The 23,227-nt window shown below is 40.0% G+C and overlaps 1 protein-coding gene across 1 annotated transcript in view; it reads left to right on the top strand.

The window, feature by feature from the left end:
• The first annotated feature begins 355 nt into the window (after positions 1-355).
• Positions 356-23,227, top strand: part of Cenpe (centromere protein E) — a 62,923-nt gene continuing 40,051 nt past the window's right edge. The window contains exons 1-21 of the mRNA XM_036191383.1: positions 356-366; positions 2,328-2,419; positions 3,893-3,982; positions 4,112-4,230; positions 5,040-5,159; positions 5,848-5,929; positions 6,097-6,164; positions 6,247-6,312; positions 8,808-8,859; positions 11,381-11,468; positions 12,382-12,511; positions 14,254-14,373; positions 15,352-15,510; positions 16,902-17,073; positions 17,843-17,931; positions 19,554-19,721; positions 20,863-20,937; positions 21,145-21,261; positions 21,889-22,011; positions 22,093-22,249; positions 22,541-22,695. Of these exons, the coding sequence (XP_036047276.1) occupies positions 356-366; positions 2,328-2,419; positions 3,893-3,982; positions 4,112-4,230; positions 5,040-5,159; positions 5,848-5,929; positions 6,097-6,164; positions 6,247-6,312; positions 8,808-8,859; positions 11,381-11,468; positions 12,382-12,511; positions 14,254-14,373; positions 15,352-15,510; positions 16,902-17,073; positions 17,843-17,931; positions 19,554-19,721; positions 20,863-20,937; positions 21,145-21,261; positions 21,889-22,011; positions 22,093-22,249; positions 22,541-22,695 (2,253 nt within the window). The remainder of the gene's footprint in view (positions 367-2,327; positions 2,420-3,892; positions 3,983-4,111; positions 4,231-5,039; positions 5,160-5,847; positions 5,930-6,096; positions 6,165-6,246; positions 6,313-8,807; positions 8,860-11,380; positions 11,469-12,381; positions 12,512-14,253; positions 14,374-15,351; positions 15,511-16,901; positions 17,074-17,842; positions 17,932-19,553; positions 19,722-20,862; positions 20,938-21,144; positions 21,262-21,888; positions 22,012-22,092; positions 22,250-22,540; positions 22,696-23,227) is intronic.

Raw genomic sequence — 23,227 nt, forward strand, 5'->3', positions numbered from 1 at the left:
ATTCTCAAAATTGGGAGTTTCTTGTACTTCAGAAGTTCCTTCCCTAGTCTGGGCAACGTTGTCTCCTAGCTAGCTTTAGCTGTCAGCTTAACAGCCCAACTTTATTTGAGGGAGTTTCAATTGGAGGGTTACCTCGATGACATTGGCCTGTGTGCATGTCCTTGTGGCGTGTTTTCTTGGTAACTAACTTGATACAGGAGGGCTTAGGCCAAGGTGGATGATACCATCCTTATTCGTGGGACCCATGGCTGTATAAAACAGCTAGCTGAGCAGAAGCCAGAGAGAGCTAGACAGTAAACAGTGTTCTTCCACTCTGCCTCTGCTCCTGCTTGAGACCCTGCCCCAACTTACCTCAATGCTGGAAGTGTAAGCTGGAATAAACCTTTCTTTTCCTCTCCAAGTTGCTTTTATAAGACTATGTTATTATCACCGGGCAGTGGTGGCACACGCCTTTAATCCGAGCACTCAGAGACAGAGCCAGGCGGATCTCTGTGAGTTCAAGGCCAGCCTGGGCTACAGAGTGAGTTCCAGGACAGGATCCAAAGCTACACAGAGAATCCCTGTCTCAAAAAACAAAAACAAACAAAAAAAAGATTATTTTATCACAGCAACATTAATCAAACTAGAACAGCATTTGTACCAACAAGCCCTTACAATACACTGTGAAAAGTGAGCAAGGAGAATGTTGGGACAGACAGACATTGGCCCTTCAGAGATGACAGATTGCTTGGAGCACCTGGTATCAGGAAAATCCAGACACTTTCTGTGAATGAAAGGGTAGGTGGTTACTTGATGGGTGGGTCACAGATTCATGGTTAATTGATGTGGAGCTTGGTATGTATAGGAATTTAGAGGGAAATGGCATTGAAGAGAGTGGGCCCTGTGGTAGCTCGTGGCTTTAATCCCAGCATTCTGGAGGCATAGGCAGGGTATCTGAGTTGTAGACCAGCCTAGGCTACCTAGTGAGTTCCAGGCCAATCAGGGCTGCATAGTGAGACACTGGTCTCCAGAGAGAGAGATTAGTGACATGATCCAGGTGATTTATGGCATGTTAAGTTTTCCAGAAGTTTCCAAAGGTTTTTGTTTGTTTGTTTTCCTGAGACAGGGTTTCTCTGTGTAACAGTGATGGCTGTCCTGGAACTCAAGACAGAGATTCACCTGCCTCTGCCTCCCAAGTGCTGGGATTAAAAGTGTGGCCGCCACCAACCAGAGGGTTTTTGGTTTTTTTCTTTTTTAAGGAGTTCATACAGGCAGTAGACCCCCCCCCCATGCAGCCAAAAATAACCATGACTGTAGCTCAACATAAAATCATAATCGTACTTGAAACTATAAAAACTTTATTTTGCAAGAGTTTTTTGTTGTTGGTGGTGGTGGTGGTGGTGTTTGTCTTGTTTTGTTTTTCTTTTGTAACATATCACATGTGAAAAGTCAGACACTCCTAGCAAAGGTGGGAGAATTCCCACAGAGCTACCCCTGGTCTGACTCCGGAGGGCTAGCACCTAGCCATAACCCACCCTTTGTTTCTCTTGTTACCCTCTGTACAAATCTTGTCTGAGAGTCTCTAAAGGTGCAAAGCCTATGCAGACCTGGCTGAGGAACAATCCGGAAAAGAAAACCATGATGTTCCTTAACTGAGAATTTGCATTTGGCATTGTCTCTTTGGGAAGCTTAGGTGAGAGTTGTTGGGGACAAAGATTAACTTACTGAAAGGTGTAATTTAGAGAACAACAAAAGGGCCCTTTGCTACAACTGGAAAAGGCTAGATCATCCTTGGGGTGCCTTGATTCCATGGACCCTCGTGAAACTACACCCACACCTGATATACAACATCATAAGCAGGCCGGGCAGTGATGGCTCATACCTTTAATCCCAGCACTCAGGAGGCAGAGGCAGGCAGATCTCTGAGTTTGAGGCCTGCCTGGGCTACAGAGTGAGTTCCAGAATAGGCTCCAAAGCTACACAGAGAAACTTTGTCTCAAAAAACCAAAAGGAAGGAAGGAAGGAAGGAAGGAAGGAAGGAAGGAAGGAAGGAAGGAAGGAAGGAAGGAAGGAAGGAAGGAGAGAGAGACAAACAAACAACCAGAGTAGCACTCCGTACTGCTCTCCTTCCGTGATGGTATTGGAGTGAGGGGCTTGACTAGGGAATTAATGAGAAGCAGATCACTAAGCTTCTTTGAAGAGAGCTGAGTCCTGACCCTCCTCCCAAGGTAGACTTTTTGTTCTTACTGACTTCTAGAGTATTCTTCAGAATGGGAAATGATCCCTCCTGTGCTGTGACCTCTGTGATCACTCACACTGTTCTAAAGTGTGGTTTTCTGTTCTTCCAGAGAAGAAGAACTTGGAGAAGCCGCCCATGTGTACTGGAAAACTGACAATAATGCTATTTATCAGAGTGATGGGGGGAAATCCTTCAATTTTGGTAAGTTTACCAAAAGTTTTCATACGCTGGGTACAGTAGCCTCTATTCCCTGCACTCTGAAGGGGGAGGATAAAGAGTTTGAGGCCAACCTGAACTACAAAGTTTTTAAGTGCAGTAAACAGAGCCGTTTTCCCAGACCCTAGGTTGTCATCTCATTGTTAAAACTAAGATGACAACATTTTGATCAGAGAAGTATAGGAAATAAAATGATTCCTGGTAAAGAGCAATTTTATAATAGAGTTTTTAAAGATAAAACTGTATGTTGAAGAAGTTATAAAACCAAGATTACAGGTCCCCAAGAATTCAGGCTCTGGTACTTTAGGCTTTGGTGGCCTATGGTGATACATTGTATACCCCAATAAAGCTTGCCTGGGGATCAGAGGACAGAGCCAGTCACTAAATTAGACATAGAGGTCAGGAGTGGGGGCACACTTTCAATTCAAGGCCACACTGGACTACATGATAGAAACAGAGCCAGGCAGTGGTGACACACCCTTTAATCCCAGGAAGTAATATGGCAGGACACAGAAAAGTATATAAGACGTGAGGAAACAGGAACTCACTCTCTTATGGCTGAGGATTTCGTAGAAGTAAGCTAGTGGCTGGCTGTTCTGCTTCTCTGATCTTTCAGCTTTCACCCTGATACCTGGCTCTGAGTTTTTTATTATAAGACCTTTTAAGATTCATGTTACTATGGCCCTATGACATATAGAAGACTGGATCTCAACAACTGCCTGAGGTTGATGGTATTAAAATACAAACGTCTTCCAATTCCCCTTCGCCTGAAATCCTGACTTCAACAGCCTCTCTGTGGTGCTTGATTTCCCATTTCTTCTGCCCAAGGGATAACTGTTAGAAGCACAGTGATTGCTGAGCTTCTTGTTGCCAACACATTTCCATGTTTTAGAAATCTGTTCCCTGTGAACTTTTTCACCGTGGAAAGTGTCACTTTTTTTACTTTTTTTTTTAGTTTTCTAACAAAAGCCAAGATTCAGATCCTAGAGTGGCAAATTTATCAGTACAAATGCCTAAATTTAGAAGACAGACAATTGTTTCATGTAACATTTTTGTAAAACAAAATTTCTCAAAAATGAATGACTGCTCACATTTCCTAAGTACTATTATGTTTGCAGTAATTCTATAAAGACGATAGTGTGCCTGTCTTGTAAATTAGAGGCCAGGAACCAGCATTGGGAGGATCTAATCAGGATTGTACCTAACAGACTCTACACCCATCTGAGGCACTGTGCTCTGCTGCCTTTGAAAGTACATACGGTTGTTGTGTGTATGTTTTTTTCTGAGATCATCATTTTCCCTTTGAGAGGGGTGTTTTCTGAAAAGAATAAAAAATTAAATGACATCCTAGTTCTGTCACCATTTTAGATCCTGATAGTTTATTTCTTTGGGTATTTACTGATTCTTTGAAAAATGCAGTTGATACGTTTGATTGAATTTCTGTGTTGTTCTTTTTAGATCGTGTCTTTCATAGTAATGAAACCACTAAAAATGTGTATGAAGAAATTGCAGTACCAATCATCAATTCTGCTATACAAGGCTACAATGGTTTGTATTCACTTTGTGTTGCTGAAACATCTTCAGTGTCTATTCCATTAAGTATTAATAGTTTTATTCACTATAAGTTTAAGTCTTCACATTGATTTATTTAGCCATTTATTTTGCTTGTTTTTACAGGTACTATATTTGCTTACGGGCAAACTGCATCAGGGAAAACACATACTATGATGGGTTCAGAAGACTGTTTGGGAGTTATACCCAGAGCCATTCATGACATTTTCCAGAGGATTAAGAAGGTAAAGACTTCACACTTCCTAGCACACATAGAAAAAGTAGTGGTAACTGAGTGGCATTGGTGTTTTCCTCTTGAAACAGTGAAAAAGAAAAAGAGATTCACACTTATTTCCTGATTTTCCTGGGAAAAGAAGAAAAGCATAGCATCGATTCACACACTTCCTAGAAGTTCTCAGATTAATTTTCCCGTTGAGTCCTGGAACAGTATTCCCAACAAGTAGACTAAGTAGGAGACCCTGTCAGAGTGGATGGTTCCATGTTAGCTTTGTGTAGTTACGAATGGTGCTTAAGGAGCAATAAGAAGTAGCTGTGGGTAGAAGAGAAGGAAGGCAGCGGGCAGTGTATACGTGCTGATCATTGTTTTAGGTTGGTTTAAAATGAGCATTTGCATGAAAGTAAAAGCGTCTATTGTCAGGGCTTTTTTTTTTTGAGCCTAGACAATTCATTATTTCTGAAATATTGCTTTTGTGTTTCTTTTTTTTTTTTCCCCGAGACAGGGTTTCTCTGTTTAGCTTTGCACCTTTTCTGGAACTCACTTGGTAGACCACGTTGGCCTCGAACTCACAGAGATCCACCTGGCTCTGCCTCCCGAGTGCTGGGATTAAAGGAAGTGCGCCACCACCGGGGGAAAAAAAAGGGGTTGGGGATTTAGCTCAGTGGTAGAGCGCTGGGTTCGGTCCTTAGCTGTGGATTCTGTCGGCTTCATAGATAACTTTTTCTGGGACTCTTTACTCGGTGTGTGAATGTATAAATAATGCTAGTTTATAACTGGGAACTTTCTGATGCTTCACATATTTTGTTTTTCTCCAAGTTTCCTGAGAGAGAATTTCTCCTACGGGTGTCCTACATGGAGATCTACAATGAAACCATTACAGACTTACTCTGTAATGCTCAGAAAATGAAACCTTTGATAATTCGGGAAGACATCAACGTGAGTAAAAGAACCAGATGACGTCACTGTGTCAGCCCAAGAATGAGCCTATTAGTGGTCAGTCAGGGAGGGAGGTGGCATTCAGGAGGCCCTACCACACTGCTGAACTGTCTGCTACAGGGAGAGGAGTCATTGCCCTTCTTGTGAACCTCACTCAAGTAGATCCAGTTTGCATTCAGTAGGCACATAGATGTCCCTGATGAAGTAGAGTCACCAAACTAAAAATCCTGTTGGGAACGGCACTGGGACCAGTGCTGGGGGATGATAGAGATGTAGGGGGATAAGAAAAGGTGGAAGAGTAATCTAGTTATATGTATGAAATGACAATAGTATAAGTTTATTTAAAACTCAGGGCATAAAATGTATTTGATACAGAAGGTTTATACTTTAAAATAGGTTCTGTCCCAATTGCCTGTTCTAAGTATATGAAAGTTCACTGAGTTGTACATATTTTGGGTCTGGATAATTTTGGTGTGTAATGTTTTTATATTTGCAAGGTTTTTTTAATAATGAAGATTATAAAATAAAAGAATTTTGTGTGTTCAGTGTACACAGTAAATTGTGAATAAGTTGCTTTTTTTTCTACAGAATAATTGTTCTTTTTTTAAACTTTCTCAAATCCTATTGTAGATCATAACTTTGAAAGCTAACTTTGTCTCTAATCTTTTCACAATTTAACTGTTTTCAGAGGAATGTCTATGTTGCTGATCTTACAGAAGAAGTGGTCTACACAGCAGAAATGGCTTTGAAGTGGATCACGACAGGCGAGAGTAAGACAGTGCACCTTGAATGCACAGCAGAACTACCGCGTCATATTTGTTGTTGAACTAAAATAAGACAGGCTCCCTTTAGACTTGTCCCAATGAGCTAACTCGAAGCCTGACGTCTGCCTTGGGCTTAAGTTAATACACAGTTGACTTGTAACTCATTTTTACAGAGAACAGGCATTATGGAATAACCAAAATGAACCAGAGAAGCAGTCGCTCTCACACGATTTTCAGGATGGTAGGTAATTCTCTTTCTCCCCTACATGTGGACCTGCCAAAGAAGAATTTACTCATTTTGACAAGTTGCCTTTTCTATATAGATTTTGGAAAGCAGAGAAAATGGTGAATCTTCTAATTGTGACGGGTCTATCAAGGTGTCGCATTTAGTGAGTATTTTTAAACCATAACTTTCCATATGGGCCCAAGAACACGGGCTATTGGGTGGCTACTTGAATAAGAACTGTTTACTAAGTAGGAATAAAGGGTCGGTAGTTGGCAGCATAAGTGATCGTCGGAGTAGCTTCGGGTACTAGCCGAAATGTTAGTGCAAGGGTTAGCCTCAGGTACCAGCTGAGATGTTAGTGTAATGGTTAGGGCATCTTTGTTCCTGTGTGTGATGCCTGCAGAACTGCAGGAGTGGAGTCTTTCTAACCACCAACAAAGCCAGGGCTTTGTTTCTCTTGCTTGAGAGATGAATCTTGGAATTTGGATGTGTTTTTAAGTTTGTATTTTTTTTTTTAATCCTAGCCAGTGTATCTTAGAAGTATATGATAAAACAAAACACTACCACCAAAAAACTAGGTAGAATGGTTAAAACAATTTTTTTTTTTGTAACAGTGAGAAAACATGTTTATAAATAGTGGGACTTTTATGTTTTGTTTTACTCTAGTGATCAGCCTTAGGGCCCTGTGCATGCTCAGCAATGTTTTACCGCTGAACACCTCCACCATCCCCACCTTCTGGCCCATGAACAGTATTTTAGACTATAAGTATCTTAAACAGAAGAGGGATGTCTTTTAGTACATGTTTCACGGTCTGTACTTATTACACATTCATTGAATATGAGCATTAGGCAAACATTGCTGTGACCACATAAGTAATCCTCCAATTTATTTCCTTTTTTATTATCAGATATCACCATGAAGCCCAGGAGGGCCTTAAAATCATAATTCTCTGCTTCACCCTAGGCAGGCACTACCAAGCTTTGATAAAGCAGGTGTTAACATCTAGTCCTAACTTCTCTTATTTTGCTGAAAATGTGTGATTTGTTTTAATAGATTTTAATATCTTAATAACAAGAACCTCTACCTAACCTGTGTTTTGTTTTCCAGGTCTGACTTGTGATATTTCAGAATAATTGTAACATTTCTCTGAGTTTTACTACCTTAACATGTTTCTTTCATTCATTCCTTTGCTGATTTGTCGTGTGTGTGTCTTAGGATACTGCCTGCCAGCCTGCCTACCTCCTGTAAAACTCTGGAGAGAAGTGTTCCCTTTGGAGTCATCTTCTGGCTCTTTGGGTGGCTGATTGCTGGTTGTCTCCTGGCCTTTCGGGGTGTTATTCTCCAGCTTCCCTCAGCTCTGCCTTGTCTGTATTGTCTTTTCTCTTACCCTTCAGTGGAAATCGTGAGGGTTCTGTGGCTTTTCACATTTGAGGGCTTTCTTTCACAGTTGTTCCTTTAGGAAGTTGAATCACACTGTAGTATCTCTTGCATAAGCTTTCAGGCAGCTCCCTTTGCATTTAAGAAGTCCCCTGTTTTCAGTCTTGTTTATAGGACACTACATAATCTGGCCCTGCCTACAACCGTATGTTTTCATTTCAGTTCACCAGTGGTGCCGCAGTGTCCTTTCTCGGGTTTGGTGGATGTTTGGTTTGGCTTGTTAGGACAGGCTGGCCTAGGACTCTGCATAGTCTAGGCTGGCCTGGAACTCAGGGCAGTCCTCATGCCTTTACTTCCCAGATTCTAGGGTTACTTATGAGTGGCTAGAGCCTTTCTGGGTTATTAGCGAACACTCTAAGGGGGGCTGCTTTGTGAATTGGTATGCTGACCTTCTATGTATACAGTACTGTTTCTGTTCATCTCTTCATAGCTGACTCCCTCCCTCTCCTCTGTCATTCACATGTGGCCTTCCCCTGCCACCTGTTCTCTTTCCAGCTAGCCAACTCTTCTCTTGTGATTACCCATCCCCTCCTTCTCACAAACCTTGTGTGTGGAGTGTAAGGTCTGTACGAGCAGAGGTTATTTGTGTGTCTCTCTGCTGTTGCTCCAGCACCTAATACACTGCCCACAGTGTAATAGATACTCACTTTCTTCTCATGTTACTTATAAAATGAAAGAGAGGCCAGTGCTTTCAAAAATGCTACAGTGTAGTATGGCACGGATATGGCCAGCCCACAACAATTAGTACTGTGTGGATAAGCCTCACCTCCAAAAGCGTGAATGCAGTTACAGATGCACTCACCCTAGATGTGCGAGAAGGGTCAGGGTGGCAAAGCTCCCCTGAGAAGACAGTGCTAGTCTTGGTTCTTGAATACAGAGTAAAGATGGACTAAAACGTTAGACATAAAAAGAAAGAAAGAGCAGCAAAAGCCACAGCAGAGGCCGGGTTGCAAAGATTATATTCTTCTTGGTAAAGTTCTGGACTTTGTGTAGGACATCCTCAACAGCATGGAGTAGATGGAGAGAGAGGAAAGAGAAGGAACCAGGCATGGAGTCCAGTGATCCTCAGTAAAAAAAAAGGAGAGGCCTAAACAGTAGCTAGGAGACAAAGATTCAAAGGGATATTCCAATACATCATGTCTTTAAACTATTTCTTCACCAAGAAGAGTTTATTCTTTCTAGTTACACCTCCTAAACACACATTTTCATCTGTCTTACAGAATTTGGTTGATCTTGCGGGTAGTGAACGAGCCGCTCAAACAGGAGCTGAAGGTAATGAGGACTTGATAATGTCTGACCATGTATGTCCAAAGTGTTGAGAACGGAATGACTTCCAGATGAAAGCCTCTATTATAAAAGTCAAAGTTAATTCCTTTGACCTACTACAGCACCAACTTAAACATTCAGTTTTGCAGTTGATGGGGCTGTGTAGCTGGGCAGCCCAGGAATGTACTATGGAAACCATCTAAGCTATCTTAATTAGTTAGAAAATTAACAAAGGCGGTGGGAGGCATCCTTCTAGTACTAACTGCACTGGTTCCGTGCTTTACCACTTACCTTGACACCGTACTTCAGAAAGCTTTCCCTCCATTGAAAACACAGTGACCATGACCAGTGCTGGGAAGAAGAGGAGTGACCGAAGTCATCCCAAGAGGACTTTCTAATGTCTGACTGCAGAGCAGCTCTCCTGCGGGGAGGATTGCAGCATCGAGGCCAGATGTCTCTGGATAGTTCTAGTCTTTCAGGACAAGACTGACCATTTGATTTTTCCCATTCTCCTTATAAGAGAGAGGAAAAATGAGAAAAGCCAAATAAAAGGTAGTAGCTAGCATTCAAATAAATCAATAAAAATAACTCTCATAAGCAAAAAAAAAAAAAACAACCCAGTTTGACTATTTTAGTGGACAAAAAAGACTAGACCAATAAAATGTGCTCTCTAGGAAGATACTCAAAGGTTGCATAAAACTGAAGTTCTTAAAACTCAGAGGTTGTAAAGACTTAATGAAAAAAGCACACTCAAATGTGAAGATTCAAAATTATAAAGATGTGAAGTATATGTATAGTCTAGATTTAAAACATTCCTAGTAAAGTCAAAAGTACATTTTTGCATTTAAACTGGATACAATGATTTAACATGTGTATGGAAAATTAAAAACAGACAAGACGGTGAGTGGAAATTCAGCCCCACAGGCTAGTCAAACCTGAGCTACCATAATTAAACTTAGGTAATACAAGGTGGGTGGCAGCGGCATCGGCGTCACACACCTTTAATCCCAGCACTCGGGAGGTAGAGGCAGGCAGATCTGAGTTCAAGGCCAAGCCTGGTCTGTAGAGCGAGTTCCAGGATAGGCTCCAAAAGCTACAGAAAGAAAAAAAAGAAAGAAAGAAAGAAAACTTGCATAATACTGAATGAATTGTCAGCCTATTTGGGCGGAATCAGGAGCTAGAGGTCCATGCCTGGAATCCCCAGGACTCAGGAGGCTGAGCTGGGGGCCTACAAGTTCAAGGCTGGTAACCAAGAGAATCGGATGGAAAGGTATAAATGGGTATAAATGGGCATTACTCGTGCTGGCGTTCCTAACAAATGCACTAACTGTAAGAAGAGCTTCTGACTCAGGAATGAGAATGCAGAGGCAGAGCTCGCCCCACAGCCTAATTGGAGCCACCTAGCAGACTGGTCTGTGTACACCACACCAGTGCACCCTCAAGTGTGTGAGCAACAGACATGCTGCTGCTGTACCACACCAGTGCACCCTCAGGAGTGTGTGTGTGTGTGTGTGTGTGTGTGTGTGTGTGTGTGTGTGTGTGTGTGAGAGAGAGAGAGAGAGAGAGAGCAAGAGGGACATGATGCTGCTTAAGCTGATTTGTAGGGCAGCATTATTTGCTGGGAACTAATGGAACAGAAATAACATTGGTTCAAAATTATTTGTCACTTTTTTTATAGGAGCAGAAGATTGGAAACGGGTGTCTTTCAAAAGGGCAATTAAAGTGGGATAAACACACAATGGAATATGATATAAAATGAAGAAGGCCAATCTTTACCAATAGGGAATTTTTTTCAGAGATACATTTTCAAGGGAAAAGGCAAAGTACAAAGTAATATGTAAGCCAAGTGGTGGTGGTGCACACCTTTAATCCCAGCACTCGGAGACAAAGACAAACAAATCTCTGAGTTTGAGGCCAGCCTGGTCAACAGAGTTAGTTACAGAACAGCCAGGGCTACCTAAAGAGGCCCTGTCAGCAAAACAAAGTAGTGTATATAGTCCGGACAGAAAGGGAAAAGATGATGACTATATATGGATGTGGTTTTTAAGTCTGGAAGAAAAGACAAGGGAGCAATACTGGTTTTCTAGTGAGGAACAGGAACTGTCTGAATATGGGGAAAGTGGGCATGTGCTTTTTCAACGTTTGCATTTTTTCCTTTTAACTTTTTGAATCGTGAAAGCATATTGCATATTAACAGTTTAAAAGTAAAAATTACTGACATTTGGTTGGAAGTCCATGATCACCTTTATTTAAAGGTTTATAAACAAGATTGAACTGAGAAGTCAGAGGACCTTGGGAAACAGGCATTTTTCCCCTTGGTCCTGTTTTCTTGATGTTATTTTCTCTCAGTGGTGACATTTCTGTTTGACTTCATCTGTAGGCAGACTAGAAAGAGACCTTAGTGTTAAAAGTGAGCTCAGGTTGAACCACGGCATGGATTTTAGCATCTGACCCTTTCACGTCTTACAACTTACAAGCAAGCACATTATTTAGTACAGAAGTTAATTTTTACATTTGTTTAACTCAGGTGTGCGACTCAAGGAAGGCTGTAATATAAATCGGAGTTTATTTATTTTGGGACAAGTGATTAAGAAACTTAGTGATGGACAAGTTGGGTAAGTTTTATTTTATACTTATTTCTTGTGGTTTTTATTATATGGAAAACGATAATGCTTTAGTCATAATCAAGTGTATTGATTTCTTCTGCACTGTTAAAAGATTTTGGGTTTCTGTGAGCTGGCTTTTTTTGAGCATGTGTGTTTCTTTGAGGTGTGATAATTGGACATACTTACAGATTTCAGTGTACATGGGGCGTGCAAGGTAGTAGATGTTTCCTCACTTAAGAATCTGTGATGTTCCTTTGTGCAGCTTAGCATTTTTATCTGCTCCTAATCGTGTGGGAGCCCGAGGTGGTTTGGCCCGCTCCTCCCTTAACTCCCTTCTCAAGGCCCTTCCATGGCTGATGGTGTGCACACTGCCTGGGTTAGAGCCTACATACAGGATTGGTCTGCCAGCTATACTGTGTCAAGATCCTAACCTGAGCTGTTTGCTTAGAGAGCCTTTTTCTTACAGTTTTGTTTTATATTTTTTGATTTTGCAAACACAACAGATAGTCAGAGGACAGCTCTTAGGAATCACTTCTCTCCTGTCACTTTGTGGAATCCAAGAATCTGATTTAGGTCTTCAGAACATTGCACACGGGCCTCTACCCACTGAGCCATCTCACCCGCCTGGAGAGTCCTTTTTCAATTGTTTTGTTTTTTATTAGCATTTATTAAGTACATATAATAATGTGCTTCATTGTGGGATTTTAATACACATGCATAATTTATGAGCATAGCTTCTTATACATATGACTCTAACCTACTGAGTTTATTTTCTACCTTAAGTAGTTTTAATTAGCAGTTTGATCTGCCTTACACAAACTGTAAAAACTTAGTTTATAAAATCATGACTATTCATTTTTTAAAGGAAAACATTTATAGTACCTTCTCAACCTTTTTCTTCCCACATTTGTTTCCTGTTAAGTGGTTTCATAAATTACCGAGATAGCAAATTAACACGAATTCTTCAGAACTCCTTGGGAGGAAATGCGAAAACACGTATCATCTGCACAATCACCCCAGCATCCTTGGATGAAACCCTAACCACTCTCCAGGTAAGTCTCATTTTCATCTGACTGCATGGTAGGGAATGACTTAACTTTCAGAAAACTTTATCTACCAAAATAACGAGTCATTTTTCTTCCATTGACATATGCCTGTTATAAAATGGATGTACAGTCTAGCAGTTAGCATTCCTTAATTTAATTTTCCCAGGCTTTAATATTTGTATCCTACCTCTGTAGTTTAGGTCACACCTGTAGTTGGAGTTTTCCTGCCTGGCCCACAGTCAGGACAAATCTCTCTCACCCGCCAGTCCCACAGTCGCTCAGACCCAACCAAGAAAGCACACAGAAACTTATATTGCTTACAAACTGTATGGCCATGGCAGGCTGCTTGTTATCTACCTTTTCTATCTTAAATTAACCCATTTCTGTTAGTCTATACTTTGCCACATGGCTTGTGGCTTACCGGTGTCTTTACATGTTGCTTCTCATGGCAGCGGCTGGCAGTCTCTCCTTCCTGTTCCCAGCCTTCTCCTCTTCCTTGTCTCCCCTACCCTGTCCTTCCTGCCTGGCTACTTTATTTATTTTAACCAATCAGAGCAACACATTTGACATACAGAACATCCCACAGCACACACCCAATACTTTTAACTGAAATTCTTTGACTCTCTTTTTTTTCTACTGATACATGGTAACTAGAAGCTTTATGTGAGGTTCATAAATGAAAAACTAGTGCTACTTACCACAAATAGTAATCCAAATATATATGTGTGTGTGTGTGACCAAACATTTAGTGAATTTCTACTAATAATTGGCTGCATGTAAGCTGTAGGCCTACATTTTCTATTTAAAAAGAAAGGAAAGGAGAAGGAAAAATGGAAAACAAGTTAAAATAGCTCTCTAGGTGAGGGATCCATTTTGTTAATGATCACTTTGGTAGGTGGGGGGGATGCTTCAATACTTCGAAGGTGGACATGGTGACACATGCCTCAAATCCCAGTGTTTAGAAAATTGAAGCAGATGGACCAGCCTGGGAAACATAAAACCCTCCAAAATGGAAAACAAATTAAGCCAGATGTAATGATGTATGCCTCTAATTCTAGCTTCTGGGAAGCAGAAACAAGATAGTTCCTCTGAGTTTGAGGCTAGCTTGGTTACCTATCAAGTCTCAGGCCAGTCTGAGCCATGTAACAAGATCCTGTGTAGAAAACAAAAGCATTGTAGCTGTTGAATACTGGCTCAAGGTACTGCCTGCGTCACACCGTTTATAAAGTAGATGAGACTCGGCTTCCAACATGATTAGCTGATGGAGTCTTGAGAACTGAAGAGACGGCTCACTGGACAAAGCGCTTTCTTCACCAGTGTGAGGACCAGAGTTCAGATGCCAGCATCAGGCTGGGCAGGCATGGCACCCTCCTGCAGTTGTTGCCCTCAGGAAACAAAGACAAGGGACCCCAGGACAAGGTGCCTGCACTAGCCAAATCCGCAAGCTGCAGGTTCACTGGGAAACCCTGCCTCAGTAAGGAAGGTGGAACAGTCGAGGAAGACTCTAAGCTCTGTCCTCCATACGCACACACGTATATGAACACATCACATGCACATCACTCTCCCCTCGCCCCCAAAAAAATAGAAAAAGATAAAAGAAGGGCAAATACTTTCAGCTAAAAGTTCTGTGCATTTTTGTTGTTGTTTTTTATTTTATTTTTTTTTTTAAAGTTGATTGCAAGAAACAAGTGTTCTTATTGGAGTTATTTTCAATATTGAGTATCTTATACTTTGATGTTCTGTCCCAGTTTGCTAGCACTGCTAAATATATGAAGAACACTCCCTATGTTAATGAGGTGTCGAATGATGAAGCTCTCTTGAAAAGATACAGAAAAGAAATAGTGGATCTTAAAAAACAATTAGAGGAGGTATGTATGATTTCTATTCGGGTAAGAACTAACAGCCAATATAGAATGATGGAGAGCTGCCTGAGAGACCAAATTTATGAATACCTGAATTGCTACAACTTAATTTTTAAAAAAACAGATTTTTAACTTAAAGTAATTCAATTCATAAAAATGTACAAGGTCCTGGGTCCTTCTTCAGCAACAACAAAAGAAATTTACTATGAACTGAAATACCTTGTTTCTGGCTGGTGGAGATGTTGTTAAGTTGATAGGATGATCGTCTACTGTGTACAGAGCACTTCGAAAAACCAAGCCCGGTGCTGGATGTCTGTAGTACTAGCACCTAGGAGCTGGGAAAATCCAGAAGTTCAAAAGAAGGCATTTCTTGAGATTAGTGGAATTTCTTGAAATTACTGAGCTATGTTAAGAGACCATGTATCTTTGTATGTGGATTGTATGGTGACCTAAAGCTACCTTATATATTTTCACATTCTCCTGAATGCCCCTCAACCCTGAGGGTAACAGCTAGCCCTCTAAGCGTAGAATAGTCAGCCTTTTGTTCTACTTCATTTGTTTTTATCATCATGTTCCCATAGCTTGTAAAAACCTTTCATTTTAGTGTTTTTTTAATGAGCTAAAATGTCAAATGAAATAAACTGTCAAGAACATCTCTAGTGTTACAGTCAGTGTTCATATTTCAGATTCCACAACTTCCCTACCTATTCATATCTTCATAGACAATTAATAGAATTAACAACATTATCCTAACATGAGATATAGTGTCCTAATAAGAAGAAATGCATGTATTTAATCTTTTACGTTTAAGTAACTATTGGCTATAATAGCTACATGTTGGGTTTCTGCGTATAGACAATCTCTTACTTTAATAAAATTGAAGTTCTCATAGATTGCATGCAAATGTAACTTTCTATTGTTGAAGCTACTTCCAAGGACTCAGTTTTGCTAGGTTTACAGTTAACATAACCCAGTATTTCTTAGGTAAATACAAAGACTCGGGCCCAGGAAATGGAAAAGGATCAACTGGCCCAGCTCCTGGATGAAAAAGACTTGCTTCAGAAAGTGCAGGATGAGAAGATCCAGAACCTGAAGCGGATGCTGGTGACATCGTCTTCACTTGCATTGCAGCAGGAGCTGAAGGTAGGTCTGCAAGGCGGCAGGCGACAGGATAGGCCTTCCTGTGGGCTCAAGGTTAATATTGGTTACCCTTTGATACGGGGTCTTTAAGAAGTCTAGAACACCCTGTGTGTTTGCAATTTCTCATCTCTACCTAAGAAGTGAGTTAGTTACCTCTCCCCAGTTCTCATATGAAGAGATACTAATTCAGAAAGTCTAGGGTGTTGGTAAAGACTGTCTGAACTATGATTCTTAGTAAAGTCTAATGAAATTTATAAGATGATTAGGAACTAAGATCACTAGGGTTTATGAAAGTATCTTCTACTTAATTAATAGCAATGTTAACTCAGGAAAACCTATTGACATTATAAATCAGTGTAGGGATCAAAATCCTGCCTTCCAGCAGGTGTCCTTTTTGTTTTTCTGGGATAGGTTTCTGTTTGTACAGTAGACCTGCTGGAGTATTTTGGTTAGGGTATCCTTCAAAGCCAGACCAATTGAACTCTAATCTCAGTTCCATCAGTTACTAACTATTGACTTTACCTGAAGGATTCTTGATGTCCAGTCTCATGAATGTGTGCAACAGTCCTTTCTACACAGAAAATCCTAATGTGAGTCTTCAGTATAAGAAGACTTATAGGCATATTATGTAAGTCAGATGTGCAGACATTGAAGAAGTATTGGTTAATGAATAGGTAAGCGATGAATAGGAAATAGCTCAATGAAGATGCTTCAAGAGTAGCCTACTTTACCAAAAGTTTGAGAGTTTTGCAAATGCATGGTAAACATACTTTGAAATTAAAATGCACAGTGGCCAGGGCACATTGCAGCACATTGAGGAATGTGAGTGTGGCATTATGCTAAGGACAGCAGAGCCTTGTATGTGACATCAACATTGAGGTTCAGAAAGGTGTAGCTACTGTCTGCATCAGGTAAGTTGCATCTCTGGAGGAATTATGACCCTGGAAAGGGAGCAAATTGGACAAATTGGGGAGGAATTGAGAGAGAAACTAAATAGGACTTTGATGTTTTGGGTTTTGTTCCTTGGCTATGGAGACAGTGAAGCCTTGACTTATTTGCAAGAGCAGTCTTTAGTTACGTGGTGAGGACGAAACTGCTTTACAGTGAGTCAGGGTCGACTGTTGGGTGGACAGAGGAGGGATCTAGAGTCAGCACTTGATCCTATAATTGACAAAAGTGCTTACATTTCTCTCTTGGTTCTTGGGATTTAACCCAGGGCTTTGTGCAGGGTAAACATGTGCTTACCACAGAGCTCAGTGTGTTTTCTCAAAGTCCTAAAGTAAACCAGACCTAAGACTTCTACCATGGTGTAAGAAGTAGCTTCCTTGTTTTATTTTGTCTGAGTTTGGGTCTGTATGGAATAATTTTGATTCCTTTTGTTCTTGTTTTTTAAGGTTAAAAAGAAGCGAAGAGTTACTTGGTGCTATGGCAAAATTAACAAAATGAAGAATTCAAACTATGTCAGTGAATTTCAAGTCCCAACAAACGTAACAACAAGAGCACGCAAAACTTCTGTGACTCTTTTGAGAGAAAACTCTCTGATGAGATTGGGAGAGAATGATGAGTGTGAGTACTTCTCCACATGGAGATCCGTTGATGGATTATAAATGTGTCTCCATAGACACTAACGTGAGAATATGGTTAAGTAAAGTGTTGTATAGTTCAGATATGATCAAATAGTGAACATTTGTGAAATTCTGTCGATTCCAAATCTCTTAAGATTTAGATGAAATGTAAGTCAAGTGCAGTGGCTTGTGTTTATAATACCAGCACTCGAGATACTAAGGCAGGAGGATTGCCAGGAATTCAGAGCTAGACTGGGTTATAGTAAGACCCTGTCACAAACAGAACAATATAGTGTAGTTGGAGCAGATAAGTCAGGTGCGTGATTTATTTTAGCTCTAATGTTTGGTTAAAATGGTACAGTCTTCACATAATATCCCACTAAACTTATTCTAGTTTTATTCTATTCTATTCAGGGTGTGTCATTTATATCATTTCTATAGGACTGTGTTTCAAAACTATATCTTCAGCATTATAATCGGACATTTTAATCTACTGACACTGATCAAATCTCAGATGCAGAATTTGTTGTTTTTATTTGTTGTATTGTTTCAAAGATCTCTATTTTATCACAAATTCCAGCCAGCTTTCTTAATTCATACAACAATATGATCAGTGACCATATCTATTGTTGACATGCTCTTGGCAGTCATACCTGAGTATAAGTTAATTTGAGCTTACATCTAGTCGGAATTCTCTATTCATCTCATTTTTATTTTTAGCAAAACTTATACTAAATATGTTTCTAACAAGCATCTTTTCTTTCTCACAGCACTCTCCTTTGAGTCTGATGTGTTCAGCAACACTCTTGATCCATTGCCTGAGGTAGAGTGGAACTCAGCAACAAAGCTGCTAAGCGAGGTGACTAAGTATTCAATAGAGCACCTGTCTTTACGATTTGTTTTTCTTGTGTGTGTGTGTGTGTGTGTGTGTGTGTGTGTGTGTGTGTGTGTGTGTACGTGTGTGTGTGTGTGTGTGTGTGTGTACGTGTGTGTACACCACTGCATGTCTGGTGCCGGCAGAGTCAGCAGAGGACATCAGATCCCCTGGAATCAGAACTACAGGTGATTTGAAGCTGCCCTGTGGGTATTGGGAACAGAACCAGAGTCACTGGGAGCCTTGCAAGTGTTCTTACTGCTGAGCCCTCTCTTGCTGGATTTGCTGTTACACTACATTGTTAACCCTGCCTGACTTAATATCAGAGACAAGCCTGTTATAGGGAAGACTGTTCTCATTTTATATCTCTGCTACATAGCTGTGAGATTTCTAGAGATAGACTAAATAGTCTGCAAAGCAAGTGTGTGCTAATGTAATAGAAACCTGCTTACAGCTCTTACTAACAAATTGAGGATCTGTGATAGTTTTAAGTTTTATATTTTGATTGAGAAATCCCTTGAGGGTATTTAAAAATGACAAGAGCTGGGCGGTGGTGGTGCACGCCTTTAGTCTCAGCACTTGGGAAGCAGAGGCAGGTGGATCTCTGTGAGCTGAAGGCCAGCCTGGTCTACAGAGCAAGCTCCAGGACAGCCAGGACTGTTATACAGGGAAACCCTATCTCAAAAAAAAAAAAAAAAAAAAAAAAAAAAAAAAAAAAAACACCAAGAGTCTCAGGTATATAGTAAAATTGTCTAACTGTATAATAAGAAAGATTTTGTTTTTAGTTTGGAAACATCTGCAGTGCTCCCTGCAATTCTGGGCACTATTAAATTGATGACTATCAAGGCAAAGTGTTCTGCACATATTCTAGAATTTGTTATTTAAAAATAAGTAGCAGTCTGGTGAGATGGCTCAGTGGTTAAGAGCATAGACTGCTCTTCCAGAGGACCCAGGTTCATTTCCCAGCAACCACATGACAACTCACAACTGCCTGTAACACCAGTTCCAGGGGATCCAACTCCCTCTCTGACTTCCACAGACAGTGTGCAGCATAAAATTTATAAACATGCTGGCAAAACACTCAAACACTTTTAATTTAAATTTTAAAGACTCCCAAAAATAAATAACTAAAAATCCTATGTTAAGCTTTTTTTCTTCCTCCATCATAGCTTTTTCCAAAGTAGTATAGAAGATAGAAATTTGCTTCTCCTGGGATAATATGGTAAAACATGAGAACCGTTAGCAGCGTAGCGGTCAGTCCATCCACTTCTGTTTCCTTTCCAAGCCCTCTTAGGAAAGAGTCGGAGGAGTAGTTAAATGATCAGTGGTGTCACACGGTCAGTGGGCTTCAGTGTTTTCTCTGTTTTCACAGCTGGTGTTTCCCTGTCTGGGACAGGCAGACATATTACTTATTTTTGTGATCTTCAGATAACCTATTTCTATTTCAAGTTAGCAAGGTTATGCAAATGTCATTAAAGAAGAGAATGGCCTACGTCAACTGATTCAGAGTTGAATTGATCATTCATTTAATCTACATTTTAGTTAGCTAAACATTTAAGTGGATCTGAATTTTCTCTGATTGGAAAATTAATTTCTGTTTATAACAGGAAAACTTAGAAAGTGAGTTGAGCTCTGTTCAGGCTCAGTATGATGACCTAGTACTAGACTATGAGCAGCTAAGAAGAGAAAATGAAGAGCTGAAGTCGAAACTAAAGGAGAAAAATGACTTAGAGGAATTTGAGGCGCTAGAAAGAAAAGCAGAGAAAGATCAAGAGGTAAGAGAAACAGAAATAATGACCTTAAATGAAAACAACACATTCGACAACAGTATCATTCTCGTGAAGACATTTATTTCTGAGATTGGGGTATTGATGTTTTTCATACGTGCACACAACTTGGAAAATTTCACCAAGAGGTAATTAATTTAGCCATATTTGTTTTCCTTTGTACTTGTGCAGGAGAACAAATGGAAATATCTTGAAAGGTTTAGTGGCTTTGTCTTTCCATAAAGTGGTTCTGTTCGGTTTGGGCTGGTTTTGGTTCTTGTGGCTTACTATAAAATTTTCTGGTAGTCAAAAATTCAAAGGTGCTCACACTTTGATAAATGACATTAAGACAAATGCTTCTCCTTTATACTTTCAGGTAGTTGAGCAACATAAAGCGGTAACATCATTTTCAGTGTTTTCCTGAAAATAGATGAAAAAAGAGTTGATAATCCCACACCCATGTAGGCTCTCAACAGCAGTAATAATAAATAGCTTAAAGTTCCTACATGAAGTGGCCCTAACCCAAACCAACCCAGCTTCAAATCATGTCAAAGTATGTAACTGTAGAGCCAGGTGGATAATTAACTGGAAGGAAAAAAAACTAAGATTACACAAATCCAGTCTGTTCAAAGCCTAAAATTGTGATTAGAGTTTGCTAATTTGCTAGTGATGTCGTTGTGGCCTTATACAATAATTATGAAAACGTGCTGTGATTCTTTTCCTCATTTGTTTGATTTGTGGGTTTGAGTTTGTTTGGGTAGTGCTTCTTGGATTTTAAGATCTTATTTATTACATGGAGTCGCTTACGTCAGTGTTTAAGTGTGAGTGTGCACATGTGTGAGTGCAGGTGCCCACAGGGGCATCAGATCCTATATAGCGCTGCGATCTCAGAAGGTTGAGATGCCTGACAGGGATGCTGGGAACCGACCTTGCGTCCTCTGGAGGGAGAGCCAGTCCTCGGAACTGCTGAGCCCACTCTGCACCCTCCTTGTCTTAGACTATTAGATTATGAGGCGCTCTATTACAATTAGTCTCTCAATCCCTTCTGAGATGGGTATTTCTGAAGCAGTAAAGATGCTTTTTTTGGTTCTCTTTCTTTTTTGCTTTATTAACAATTGGTTTGCTGTTTCCTGTTCACATGCTCTTACAGATGCAACTAATTCATGAAATTTCCAACTTAAAGAATTTAGTTAAACATGCAGAAGTATATAATCAAGATCTTGAGGTAAACATTTATCTTAGTATTTCTTTGATAAGTAACTACAACTTAAAATGTGTGTCCTATAATTAAACATGATTACAGAAAATAGAGGAATTATATTTTAATATTAGTGAATTTTGACCAATTTAAATTTTTAAATGTAAGTTCTTTTGTCATTTTAAGTTCAAATCGTTTATTAAGTTTAGTTTCACTGTTCTTTGATTCATTTAGAACGAACTAAGTTCAAAAGTGGAGCTTCTTAAAGAAAAAGAGGATCAGATTAAGGACCTGCAGAAATACATAGATGCCCAGAAGTCAGAAAAGAAAACAGACTTGTCATACTCGTCGGTAAAATTGGGTTTTCTTTTGTTGTGTGATTGACTTGGCATTTCTAGTATATCGTCGTAATCACCCTAGTAAATAGTTATATTGAGCCAACGATGTACCAGGCTTGGTCAAGCCAATTTACATATATTTAATGTGAGCATAAATTAATGAGCTATTAGTGTAATCAGCATTTTACCCATAGAGACTTGAAATAAATGCTTCACTAGTTTTAGTTGTTTTTGTTTTTTTGGGGGTTTTTTTCTCTATGCCAGTGTGGGGGAATTGGTTTGAAATAGTTTCATTGTGTGGCTCTGGCTGACTTGAAATTAGATACGCTGGATAGGTTGGCCTCTTAACTCAAGAGATCCACCTGCCTCTGTCTCCAGTTGTGGGATTTAAAGGTGGGTGCCACCATACCTGGTTTAAGTTTTTTATTAAACACTAACCAGTTTCTTAAATTATATTCCAGCCCAGCTGTTTTGATATAGAAAAGTGTGGCCAGAATTTTTATCCTTCTTGATCAGCTAGCAATGACATACATGTGTATGTTCTCCAGCATATTTTCCAAATCTGCCAAAACTGGATCTCCTGAGTCCTTCCAAATCTGCCAAAACTGGATCTCCTGAGTCCTTTTTATCCTCTGTTTAGGAACCCACTGAAGACCTAAAACATGTGATGCAAACGTTGTCTGATATGGACACTGTGGCCCTTGATGCCAAGAGAGAGTCGGCCTTCCTTAGAAGTGAAAATCTGAAGCTGAAGGAGAAAATTGTAAGAAATTTTCAGCATTTATGATGTCATAGTTGTAGTGATCGGTATGGTGTCATCAAAATTTCAATGTCTTTCCAACAGAATGAACTTTCAGATTCGTGTAAGCAAATGGAAAATGACATTCAGGTGTATCAACGCCAACTGGAGGCAAAAAAGAAAATGCAAGTTGATCTAGATAAGGAATTGCAGTTTGCTTTTCAAGAAATATCAAAACTCACTGCCCTGGTAGAAGGCAAAGGTACCATACAAATTCAGATATCCGCACACTGGCCCCTGGGATCTCACCTAAAGGGATTAAGTACATTCCCAAAATTAAGTGCCTATTAAGCTCTTATTTTTTTAAAAAGAATTTACTATTCAGTTTAAATGTCTTTAATGTCCGTGTTCATAAATACCTTTATGGGCACAATAATAAAGAATTAAAGTTATTTTTCAAGTGCACTGGACATGACTTGAGAGGTGGTTGAAAATCTATTAAAAATTAGATCACTTTCTTGTCAACATGGGCTAATTTATCAAAAACTTCTAGGTTTGCTGTCAAATTTGGAACTGGAGAAAAGGATTACTGATCTCCAAAGAGAACTGAATAAGGAAGTTGAAGAAAAAGAAACTCTGCGAAAAGAAGTTAGCTTGCTCTCAGAGTTGAAATCGTTACCCTCTGAGATAGAAACACTGAGGAAAGAGGTAAGACAGGAGACACTAAACATCTGACTCAGCGAGTGATGGGAAGACAGAATTTATGCTCTCACAGCGCTTAGTAACATAGTCCATGCACTGGCTGTGTTTGGTCTTCACATGTGTTTACATACTTTTAGCCCCTGCCTTAGTAATTGTCCCCACTTCTTGGTGCTAGTCATATCACTGTGTTGAAGAAAAAGAATAGAAAATGAGAAGGTATTGGAGATGGTAGTTCATGCCTATGATCCCAGCATTCAAGAGGCTGAGATTGGTTTACTGGGCGTTCCAGACTATCCTGGGCTACCATGTTAGACTATGACTCAAAAACAAATTTCTTTAATGCAAAAACAAATGTCTGTGACATGTATTTTATATGTCCTCCCAGGGCTCAGGGATCCTCAAGAACAAAGGGATGGAATGATTGTAAGGGCCAGTGATTAGAGGGGGCTAGGGCAAAACAGTGTCTTCCAGATTTGACATGTGTCCTTATACTCAAGCTATAGCTGCCTGAAAAGCTGTCAGCAATTGATGACCCCTA

This window comes from Onychomys torridus, chromosome 6 (genome assembly GCF_903995425.1).
Source record: "Onychomys torridus chromosome 6, mOncTor1.1, whole genome shotgun sequence".
NCBI lineage: Eukaryota > Metazoa > Chordata > Mammalia > Rodentia > Cricetidae > Onychomys > Onychomys torridus.